General features: G+C 39.5%; 1 protein-coding gene across 3 annotated transcripts in view; it reads right to left on the bottom strand.

The window, feature by feature from the left end:
• si:ch211-266o15.1 (zinc finger MYM-type protein 4) overlaps positions 1-12,523 on the bottom strand; it is a 34,406-nt gene that overhangs the window by 3,576 nt on the left and 18,307 nt on the right. For 2 of the 3 annotated variants that reach the window (XM_037746341.1, XM_037746342.1), the window contains exons 19-28: positions 5,209-5,354; positions 4,979-5,096; positions 4,541-4,846; positions 3,141-3,217; positions 2,666-2,795; positions 2,409-2,560; positions 2,200-2,314; positions 780-1,028; positions 468-579; positions 289-357 (exon numbers count right to left, since the gene is read on the bottom strand). In XM_037746341.1, the coding sequence (XP_037602269.1) occupies positions 289-357; positions 468-579; positions 780-1,028; positions 2,200-2,314; positions 2,409-2,560; positions 2,666-2,795; positions 3,141-3,217; positions 4,541-4,846; positions 4,979-5,096; positions 5,209-5,354 (1,474 nt within the window). Of the gene's footprint in view, positions 1-288; positions 358-467; positions 580-779; positions 1,029-1,508; positions 2,315-2,408; positions 2,561-2,665; positions 2,796-3,140; positions 3,218-4,540; positions 4,847-4,978; positions 5,097-5,208; positions 5,355-12,523 lie in introns of those variants that run through there. The other variant, XM_037746343.1, reaches the window with a different exon arrangement.

Genomic DNA, 12,523 nt, shown 5'->3' with positions numbered 1-12,523 from the left:
GTTTTTGGATATGCACAAATATCACAACACCCACCTTTTCAAGAAGGTGGTTGAAAGAATGAAAGAGGGAAGGTGTGTTCGCACGGTTGAACAGGTCTGTCATCGGTTACGTAAATCGAAGTATGCACGGCTAAACAGGAGTATTAGTGGATTATTAATTTTCATTAACCATGTAAACAGCTTAATAGGAATATAATCTTTTTCTGAATAAGGCAAAAACTGTAAAATATTTTGTGCATGTAAACGAAGTCACTGAGTTTCTTTAATGTTGGAGGGACTGACTCTGACCTGTGAGTGTGCACATTCTGTTCAGGCTGCAGGAAAAACACGTCGGTTCTCTTCTTCACCGACTCAGGGCTGTTAGAGAGCAGGAGGACAGAGAAGGTGAAGCAATTGTTCAGTTTTCATATGAGTGCTGTCGCCTTCATTTGTTAGTTTGCCTATAGGTGTGTGTGTGTGTGTCTCACCATCTAGAGAGGTAGAACTCATACAGTCTGACAGGACAGTGTAGAGGGTTGGCGACATTTTCAAGCATCTCCAGGTCTACCTCTTCCTCTCCCTGCCTTTTTCTGAATCGCTCTAAAAACAGAAATAAGTACCACAACTCACTCAGTTAGTCGCTATTTCCAAACACATTATACTTTTTGGTTACCTGTCAGTTACCTGATATTTTGTACTAAACATTGTCAGTTTGCTCAAAGGCACAGCTGCATAGACAAACTACTATCATTACTACTTTAATTTAAAAAGACATACATGTATGATTTTATAACACCCACCTGAGTGTGGCATGGCAGTGCTGCTTCCCTGGTACCGGAGGTAGTGGACTTTGCCGGCTCGGTTGCAGGGTTTGGATTGTCGAGTGAAGTTGGTGAAGGAGAGGCTTTGGTGCTGCCCCAGCGTGGTGAAGCCGAAGTTTTTGGCGCAGAAGAAGAGCACCGTGTTGAGCAACACTATGGGGGAGTAGGCGCCCAGCTGCTTACATTCCCACAGGTAAGACTCCACCACACGGGAGGAAACAGCACCACCTTAGAGGGGGAGAGATGAAGCAGGGAAAGAGCTGAGTTAAGCGGAGACTCAAAGTGCCCAAAGCGGGCGTTAACCAGTGGGCAACCTCCAGGTCTGAAAAGTGAGGCCAAAGTGAAAGTGTCTAAAAAAAAAAGCATTCTTTCTAACAGCCAGCAGGGGGCGACTTCTCTGGTTGCAAAAATAAGTCTGATTGTCTAGAAGTCTAAGAGAATATGAGCCTACTTCTCACTTGATTTATTACCTCAGTAAACATTGTAAACATGAGTTTATGGTCTCAATCGATAGTTTCAAATCTTCCTAAATACAGCATGATGTTCATTTAATAAATTATGGTCCCATTTAGAGTCAAATAGACCATAAAGCAGAGTATGCTTTAGGGCGTGGCTACCTTTCTGTTGACAGGTCGCTACCACTGTGCTGCCTGGTCTGGGAGTGGTCTGTGTTTTCGTCTTAGAGCTTTAACCCTTTCACAATGAGTTTTCAGTTAATTATACAGTCTAGTGTTAACTGGCAACCTGTTCAGGGTGCTTACATACCTTTCGGTCCACTGCATGCTGTAACAGGCTTCAACCTGGCTGTGACTGTATGTATGAATGATGGATGTATTAAGAGAAATGGATTTGATGTTAATGAATACTGTTTTTGTATTATTACAATCAGGTTAATGGGGTCAACGTAGCATAAAATGGGTTTAAATTAATTTTTAAAAGGATAACCTTAGTAAGGTTTGAGACAACCTGTTATATTAAAGGAGCATTAATAGATTTTTTGGCCACTTGGGGGCAGCAGAACAAGCTGTAATCACAAAATTGAAATGTGATCAACTTAAAGTTCATATGGTGAACCTGATAGCAAAGTATTGCCTAATTACACATCCATGTTGTTGTTTGACCCATTGTTATAAAAATATTGATTATTGCATCTTTAAAGTTGTAAGTAAACTGAATCCATCACGGGAATGGCGGACTCAATTAAAAATGTCGTTGTTTTTTTTTGTCTTTTGTACACAAAAAGTAATAAAGTATTTGCTATTCTTCTAGAGAGGTAATTATTTAATGAAAATACACTGGATGGATATTGCAGAAAAAAAAGCCAACCATAAACAGTATCAAAATGGGGTGTAATTTCATGAAAATCTTAAGGATTCTGACTTTATGTCAGTGATCATACCACTAGGTTGTAGTCTGGGTTTCCAGAGTCGCAGCATCCCACTGATCTTGGTAGCAAACTGGCTGTACAGCTCGTCAGTAAAGATGTTCTCTATGCGGCCCTTCATAAACAGATACTGTTCAAAGAGGGGGAGACAGAAAAGAAGGAATCAATAAGAAACACCCTACAGGAATCAAGATGGAAACCAGTGACAATATATATGTATGTACCTGTTGTATCCCCAGACAGAGGTAGAAGATGCTGTCTGGGCTGTAGGTCTCTCCATTGGGCCGTCTCACTTCTCTGATGAAGCGAGACAGAGCAAAGCTCAGCTCAGCAGAGTCACACTGAAGGACGTCTTCTTTAATATCCACTATATTGGCTATAGGGGAAGAGACCATAAAAAAAAAAAAAAAAAAAAATAGGTTACAATAGAAGAAGAGATATCCTAAAATAAAACTGGACTATAAAGAGAAGTGAGGCTCACATTCTCCCGGGTGTTTGTTTTGTTGTTGGACCCAACTCTTCCATGCTTTAACCCCATACAGGTGGTTCAGTTTGGAGGCGACTGGAGTCACCACCGCTCTGCGGTTCAACGAAACAGTTCGCCTTCGACTCTGGATGGATGGAAATGTAATGAATACCGGGTAGTGTAGGAAATGGTTGACATGACTGAAAGGTTGACTGTGAGCAGAAAATGCACTTTTAAGGTAAAGTTGGGCGTATTTGAAAAACCTTTTGGTTCTATAAATACATGAAATATTCAAGAATGTCCTAACATCCAAGGATAGGGAGGTACTCTTTGTTAAAAAAAGGTTTCTCACAGCTAGAGAATCACAGAGCAGCCTGAAGAAAACGTGTCTGCCTACAAACTAAGGTCAGTAGGTTTTAAATCAGAAGCTGATAAAATGAATGAATGAATGAATGAATGAAAGACTGCTGATCTATCAGGGAAATCATACCCGTTTCCGGCTGGAGAAAACCTCTCTGGATCTTTTCACTCCTCGCCGTGGAGCAGATGGCTTCTGATCCAACGATTCTGTAACAACACACACAAAAGATGTAGCGAAAGTATGTCATCCAGTTTTTTTTATTCCCAGCAGATTAATTTGAGTTTTTACTGAAGAAGCAAGTGAGAAAAAAAATTCTGCTGATCCATTTTCTAAGTCTGATCTAACTTGTTTTCTCTCCTGTGTTTATGACTTAAGAACAAAGGCCTGTACTGTGAAACAAGTTCAACATACCCAGGGTATCTTCTCGTTATCTGGCTTAACTAATCCTAACAAACAAGATCCTTCTAAATGGTCCTACGACGTTGGTTATAAACTCGGTAAGTCAACCCAGGGTTTCTCCATCTGGCAACGAGCGTGTTCACAGTAATAGGGCAGTGTTTGCAGCATCTGACCAATCACAAACATGGACAAGTCTACTGACCTGCAGACAGACAGGCAGAGCGACACATTTTACAAAGGAAGAGGAATATTAGACAAATATGAAGAAGTTAAACACATAATCCAGAGTAAAAGTAACACAGTTGAAGTTGCCAAATGCAGGAAGGACAGCTGGCAAGAGAAAAAACTCCCGATGTGTGAATGCGTCAATTAACTTATTAATTTAACGGAATACTCAAAAGTCAGATATAGTCGTCTAGATATAAATAGCTCTTAGAAGTGTGTTGGATGAATGCATTACACTTCATTGTGCCCTTTTACAAATACGTGGCGTGTGTGACTATTTCAACCTTCTTTCCGCTGTGTCCCCGTCTCCGGTGGTGTGAAACAGACTCAAGAGCAAGAAAAAAAAAATATATAAAAATATAATTCAAAGCGGTAAGCACCTACAGCATAAATCCAGCTTTCCTTCCTGTATTTGTCAGTTTAAACTGTGTTGTTTTTAGCCTGGATTCATTCATGTTTCCTTCCAGGTGTGTTTTACTTTCTCCATGCACTCTAAACACAAGGTTCATATATTGTGTGTTAGCAAGTTATGTAAATTAAAACTCACCTGGCTGGAAGAAAACATGAATGCTTTTAGTCCTATTTAGAACATGGGGTAGTGGTGCACTTCCGCCTCTTGTGGCCGAAATGAGTATTACAACAACAAAACATGTTTCACCTACCAAAGTTTTTTCACCCCCACCCACAACAACAAAAAGTAACTTAGAAAAATGATCCTGGCAGACCTCCCACCTGTTTTACTGATGAAATTAGAAAGATTATTCTAGCAAAACTTTTCCACCTGTTTTTAAGTCATAAACACAGGTGAGAAAACTATTTAAATGAGACTTAAAAAATGGATCACCAAATTTTTTCCCCCACTCGCCTCTCAGGGCTTCCATAGACATATTAATATGATGGCTCACCAGACGGGATGTCAGTTTCCAAGTCCATCATTGGAGAGGAGGGAGGTTCATGCTCAGCACTGGTGGTAGGTGGGTCGCTTGTCATCGTGGTCTCCTCTGGCTGGGTATTAGGTTGGGGATCCGTTGACTCTGTGGGATCAGTTGACTTTGTGGGATCGGTTGACTCTGTGCTGCTCTCTGAACTTACAGTAGGTGGCAGGTCAGCTTGTACTGCTTTTTCAGTCTCCTCATTTTCACGGATTATGGGAGTGACCACCTCTGACTTCAAGTCTCCATTGTAAGAACTGCTCTGGTCTGCAGCAGACACTAAAATAAACATAGATGAGGAGAAATTTGTGTAATTAAGCATTTGATATTTGAGTACTTGGATTGATTAATGTAGCAAACATATCTCAAGCTTTATAATACAAAAAAAATCAGGACAAAAACTGCCCTCACCTGCACTGGAAACAGGCCCATCTTTCTGTTTTTCTTCCGTCACGGGCAAAGGCTCCCACTGGACCGCAACATCTTTCATGTCCTTCTTCTGTGTTGGTACTAGTATGGGTACTGGAACCTGTAGAAAAACAGGAGAAACAAATTAACATTTGATTTGCTGCAGCGAAAACTGAAAACAAAGTACATGAATCATTCTGAATTCGTAGAATTACTAATGAAATGGGACGTACAGGTAAGGGCATAGCCATTGGAACAGGTGTGTGCTGGGAGTACATGTTCATAGGCACTGGAATGAATATCGGTACAGGAACCGGCACCATCAACACCTTCACTTTCTCATCTCCTGAGGAAGAGCTAGCTGAGGGCAGAGCCAGGGCTGGATGAGGAGAGATTATGAAGAAGAGATAGAGAGAGAAAGAGAGAGTAGAAAAAAAGAAACAAAAACATGACAGATTAGCTTCAAAGATGAAAACTGGATAAAAGAAACTAAAGGAGGAAATGGTAAAAAAGGAAAATTAGCTAGTGACAACTCACATTTATAGTGCTTTTATTGCAGTAAAATATACTACAATCAATTATATTATACTACTATATACAGTCACAGAGCTGCATTTTTCTAGAATGCAGAAATGACAACGAGTAACCGAAAATTCAGAGAACGTGCAGTCTCTGGGTCAAACTTAAATCAAACTATTACATTTGAGGGCAAGGAAACTATTTTTAATTTTCATAAAATTATTCAAAAATACATGCATGAATACATTCACGTTAAGGATGGATAAAAAGATTATATTCATCATCATCACCATGCTGTATCAGTTATTTTGATAAACATAAAAGAAATCACCATAACTATGAGATCATGGTTGAAAATACTGATAACCTCTATGTCATGTGTGTGATCATGTTAATCTGTAACTCTCAAAATTGACAAAACATTTTCCCATAGACATGTCAGCTGTCATAATGATTTAATGTAGTCGTGACTTACGGTAGATACAATGTTACACATAGACCTCTAAGGAGACTGAAATCAAAACATCTGCTGACTACATATAGCAATATAGTTTCACCGAACAGCTGTAGCACATCTGTGGAACAGGTAATGACTCCACTAACTTGACTCCATCTATGTAATTGAGTGTGCATTCAGGTGCATCAACAGTTTCACCTCTCCAGACATTTCATTTTTGGGGTGACATGACCTTAGACTTAAGAAAAGCAAAACTACTATTTCATCAGAAAGATCTGTTGACATATCTACAGATTCCAGATGTTTTTGAAGTCACATCAGATCAAACTGATTTCATCATTTGTCATAATGGCTCCTGCCATCATATTTACCTGCCCTCAGTGTCCCTTCAGTAATCCCTTATACCCTCTGATTGCGGTATGCCAGACACTTTACTGTCCTGAGGCAGGCAGCAGAGTTGTATGTCACTAGAAACACATTTACTTGTGATTAAAGCATCTGTGGAATAGGTCTGTGGAAACCTATTCTGGCAGTGACACAGTACTTCAGACACCTGTGGAATCATTTCCCCCTCCTCACTAATACATCTTTGCTTCTATTTGTATTTATAATTATGTTTTATTTATGTATATATTTAATTTTGTTATTCATTTCAAACATTTTTCTGTAAAAATTAAGCTTGACGGTTGGGTTATGAACTTTGGTTTTTACGCAGGTAAAATCCGAGAAATATGACACAAACACACAAAAAACATTTTATTCACAAATTAAATTTATTGACGCATTTATTTGCATATAAAGAACGCATCATTTTCAGGTGTTGACAATATTCTTTTAAAAACAAACAAAAAAAAAAAGCAGTGATGCAGCATGATTTCACAATCTGGTCCATGTCAGTGTTATCATGAAAATAAGGACAAAATAAAAAACATGCAGTTACAATGGAGACGTTACAAACACAGACAGAAGGTTGTAAAAGAAGTAAAAAGTAAATTATTTATGACAGATGTAACACTGGGCTGGAATCAACTCAAACGTCAATCAAGACAAAGCTGACATGCTCTAACAGCAGACGGATGAATTGAAGTCAACCTGGGTTCACATGACTGCATCAGTAGTGAGGTACAGCTAGGGTTTGAACTTTGACACATACATCACACATTCATAATAAACATTAAAATGTAGCGTAACAGAACAAATAAGATAACTGAACATCCAAATGAATGCCGTTTTCTTCACTCAAGACACTTAAAAAATTCAAGTGATTGCGGATTTTAACCTCATGTATACCTGATAGGTGCATCTAAAGTTAAAGGTGGGATGTTTATTGAGGCTATTACACTTTATCTCCTTGTTTGGTCAACTGGTTCTCCGGTCAATATGGCAGTGAGAGAGAGAACAGAAACTGAATGACATCCACCTAAAGATCATCCATCGGGTCTGACTGCCCTTCTGAGGGAAAATCGTTCATTTCTACAAGAACTGGACCGCTCTTGTCATTTCCTATGACATCACCTTCGAGTTCATCTTTATAACACTCTACATTACAGAACAACAGCTGAGTTTCAGACCAACTGGTGCAATTTATTCAACTAACCAGCATCTTTAAATCCAGCTGATGAATCTTTAATGAGAATTCAATCTGACATGGTGCCATATCTAGACAGAAGTTATCTACACTGGGAGTGAAAATCCTGTAAAAAATGAGACACTGTTTTACAAGAAATTCCATTAACACAAAGAATTATTCAAAGAGGACCTATTATGCTTTTGTGCTTTTTACCTTTCCTTTAGTGTTATATAGTTTTGTGTGCATGTAAAAGGTCTGCAAAGTTACAAAGCCCAAAGTCCATCCCAAAGGGAGTTACTCTCCCCCACAGAAACACTGCTCCTGAAACGCCTCGCTTCAAGTCCCGCCTTTTCTTCCGTAACGTGGTGATGTCACCAGATTTGCATAATACTTGCCTAGCGGTTAGTTTGACACGCCCTCAAACAAAGCTAGTTAGTGAGGAGCTGGAGCAGAGTCCAAAGAGTTTGGTGCGGTTGACCAATCACAACAGAGCTGGCCAGCTGACCAATCGGAGCAGACTAGGCTTTTCAGGAGGGGCGGAGCTCAGACAGAGGGTGAAAAGAGGTGCTGCAGCACAGCCGGCAAGAGCAAAGTAAAGTGTTTTTTTTGAACATTAAAGGATGTAAACATGTTCCAGTAGAAACACAAAGTACAATGTATGCACGTGAAAGTTCGCATAATAGGTCCTCTTTAATACCAATTTAGTACTTGAGTATTTCGTTCAAAGTAGAAGCACATTTAGCAGCACCGTTGCCGGATTCCAGCTCCATGAATTTCAATTTCAATTTCCTTGTTAAGCAGGTTTTCAATTTGTTTTGAAATGGGTTTGCCGTGTTGGAAATGGCATGAGCTTAGGAGCTAATATCAAAGACATATCAAAAATTGGTTCTGCCTAAAACAATGTGGTTACCCTTCATAATACCCTGTACAGTGACGTACGTTTTTTCCATGGGCTGCATCGAGGCAAGCAGGTAGGCACAAGTGACCTTAATTAATGTAAGGATCGGATTCCATACTGTATGACAGGTGTCATCACTGCTAGTAAAACAGTGAATGACTTTTCTGCCTGTAATGTAAAGTGACCGTGGTGGTAATAACATACTTGTGTGTGTATAAGAACCCACCAGAAATAAAGTGGCAGCACAGTCCATATACACGACATACACAAATCAAGTGAACAAGTGAACGAAACATTAGATTCACAAGTTTTAAAACACTTGACAAAATGTATGGTGATACGGGATCAGCTTTAATGGCATGTTCATGTATTGTGACAGTTTAATTAACGAGGTAAAAACATATTTTTACTAACATGTTACAGTACCATGTTGTAGGTCAGTGAAGCACTTAAGGAAGTAGTTAGTCCATCAGTTACAGACCACTTACACAATATAAATACCCTTTATGGGAAGATGATACAAACAGCCATGACAATCTGTTCTGCATAAATACTGGTATCTATATCGCAAAACACCCATTTAAGTGCATCATCTCACTGCACTATCGGTTTGCAAATACACATTCATGTAACTGCTGAGATCGAATGGGTATCCTGCCTTTGCTGTCAATAAGGTTTTGGGTTAAACTTAAAACAGGCAACCACAAAAAACGAAGTTAAGGTCACTCAAGTAGTGTAGATGTTAAATGGTTAACCCTGTAGTTGTTTAATCTTGGTCCGGGATCAGGGTAGAAGATGACTTCTCATGTCAGCAGGTCAGGAGGCTGGGGAGATCAAAACTCGGGTGACACACGGGATGACCCTCTTAAGAAGTCGGTTGAATTGACTTGGAAAAAGCACATAAATGTGGAACGATCAGGTCAGTGCAACGTTGTTGTTACTCTGATTGTAATAGCATTGAAGGGATAGTACAGATTTTGTAAAGTGGGATTGTATGAGGTACTTATACATACTAGTGTATTACCAGTGGTGGGATGTAACAGTACATTTACTGAAGTATTGTACTTAATTACAATTACAACTTTTTACTCCACTACATTTATGTGAGAACTTTAGTTACTTTGCTGATTCAGATTATGAATACAAAATACAAATCAACTAGTACATCATGATGTATTATTATAGATTAAACTACCCAGCAGTATATAAAGTAGTTCAAATGAGCTCCACCTTTACCAGCTGCAAAATCAAAGAGATGAACACATGAATACATCAATTCTTATAATACAATAGTATTATGTATAGGATTCTGAAATGGACCATTCTGCAAAATGAGTACTTAGTTACTTTTTAAAGTAATTTTAAAGCTACTTAGGTAAAAATTTGGATGCAGGACTTAGTCATATTTCTACATGGTGGTATTTCTACTTTTACTTAAGTATAAGATCTGAGTACTTCTTCTAGCACAGTGTATTACCTACAGTAGATGGCAGGCGGCACACCCCTAGTTTTGATAAACAGACAGGAGTTACCAGCATGGGAGCAAAGCAATGTACCGCTGTAAACGGGGCTGGTAGCCAAACATATTTTAGCCAACTAAAAGAAAGGCTCACCTAAAAAAAAAATCAATATCAGTTTAAGTGTACGCTATATTTAGAATATTTTCACCGCTTTATCTTGCCGTCAGACAGTCCTTTCCGACGGGGATCTGAAGCCGTTATCTATGCTCTCTTCATAGCCACCAGACTCCATCGACAAAAACAGTAATTTTACCTCACAAAACGGTAGTTGCTGGTCTATCGCTGCCTCAATCGGTTAGTTTGTTTGTATTATTGTGTGACTTTGGTGTTTTAAAGGGTTAGTTGGGAGTCACCAAGGCGGCTTAAATACGTTTTGCTGCTGCCCCCGTCCACAGCAGTACATTGCTTTGCTCCCGTGCCCGTAGTCCTTACCGTTTCTCCAAACTGGGGGTGTGCCGACCGCCATCTACTGCAGGTACCTCACATAACCACACTTCAAAAAAATCAGAACTATCCCTTTAACATTGTTGCAGTCATCACAATTTACACACACAAAATAGGAATCCTTGAATAGTAGATACAGCTGTAGTACAAACAATAACTTTTTTACTATTTAATGGTGTTCTATATTTAAAGAATAACTGAATACATTTTTGGTGTTATTCAGAAGGCTCACCTCATGTTTCTAGTTCCGGAGCTGTTTTGTAGATCAGTCTGGTGTGGTAGAGTTCAAAACAGGGTACAGGACAGAGGCTGGGCTCTCCTGAACACGTCTTACAGTAATACAACGTCTGCCTCCTCAATGTCCCACTCTTCTGCTCACAATGCTTGGTTTCTGAGTGATCCCCCTCTTTTCTCTCCCCATCGTTCGCATCATGTGAGTTTACTCCCTTTGCCTCGTCCGACTCTTCTTCTGTTTTCCTCCCTGGCTCCTCATCCTCGTCCGTCTTCTGCTTCTTCTTCTCCTGCTCTTCGTCCTCCACTCTTTTCCTCTTGTGTTGTGAGCAGACCTTGCAGTCGGAGACAGTCTCCCTCTGGCCCAGGAAATGGCGTCCGGTTAGGCGTGCTGGCACGCCATTGCACGGCTGAGTTTCTCCCTGAGGTTTTGGTGACGGCGCTGGAGATGTGGATGCTTCCGCAGATGGCTGGTCTGGTTGCGGCGAGCTATCTAGCAGAGCTGGTGCAATTATTGACACAGCTAGTTGTGAACAACGAATAATTGAGTGAACCAAGAAAATGAATGAAAATATATTAGACGGTTGTGTAGGGTTGTGACAAACACCCTACAAAGGCACGCCAGCCATGGCCTGATGGAAAAAGGCCACTTTTATCAGTGCTACTAAAACTAGTTGTTACATTATTATTATTATTATTATTAATGTTTGCTGTGGGTATTAGCATTGATTGATGTATAGCTCGTACCAATTATTATGGATTGAAACAGCAAAAAACTCAATTTAGTACCACTAGTCTTGATCATTTTCATTTTTTTAACCATTTTGTCATTATCAAAATGTAAATGTTTCCTGCAGATAATAAGTTCTATTTGTCTTGGCAGAAAAGCCTGATATTTATACTTAATAGAAGGTCAATATTAGCCCAGTATATCACCGTCTTTCTTGTCTGGACTGTGAGAATAACAAAGCTCAAACAAGTCCAATATCATATTCCACAAAGTTAAAACCTGTTTTTGCTTTGGTGTCACTTCAACATCTTGATTATAATTGGCTCAACTGATTTGTGTCATAGAAAAATATTAAAACACAGCAACTGCCCATCAATAAACACAAGGAGGTGACTGGGAGAGATTTTTCTACACACCAAGCAGGACTGAAGATTCAACACCATCAGAGTATGTTTAGTTAGGGTTAGGTTAGTTAGTTAGTTAGTTAGTTTTAAGGGTCCTTGGTAAAGCTGAGTTCACACTACACGACTTTCAAAGTCGTCAGATTGCTGTACTGTTCACACTACACAACTTGCTGCCTTGTAATCGGTACTCTTGAAGTCGTGGTTATCACATTCCATGACTGAGTGATGACAGGGGGTCACACACTACAAGATCTTTCACCGGGAGGAATCCCTGATGAGGTCTCCAAACTACGTTTTATCACGAAAACACATGCGAGAAATACACGGTAAATGACGTGATACATACGCGAGGCACATTGCTGAAGATGTCGTTGGCACGTGTCCACAAAACAGCCTGTTTCTACCGGTCTACAAACTCTTTTTTTTTACTATTTATTCCTCTAGGTGCAACAGCAACTTTGCTCCGTGTTAACACGGTCGGGTACCTCCAAAAACTGTTGGCGAGCGGAAAATCAGGGTAAAAGTTGTGTAGTGTGAACTAGGCATTAGTCTTAGGTGTTTCGTAAGATGTAAATGTTACTGTATAATACATGCAGTTTTTCAAATCTAGACAATGTGTTAGTATTTAAATGTATGTTTACTATCTGCTTAGCGTCTAGGCCCCTATTTTCAAGCTTTTCACATACCTCCATTATGTCTTATGATGATGATGTACTTGTATCTTAACCATATTGTGAATAGAACTGAAACTAACAACGATAGCCAATATAATGTG

Source organism: Sebastes umbrosus, chromosome 16, assembly GCF_015220745.1.
Source record: "Sebastes umbrosus isolate fSebUmb1 chromosome 16, fSebUmb1.pri, whole genome shotgun sequence".
Lineage (NCBI taxonomy): Eukaryota > Metazoa > Chordata > Actinopteri > Perciformes > Sebastidae > Sebastes > Sebastes umbrosus.
Note: the sequence above shows the minus strand (reverse complement) of the source record. Positions and strands in the feature narration are given on the sequence as shown.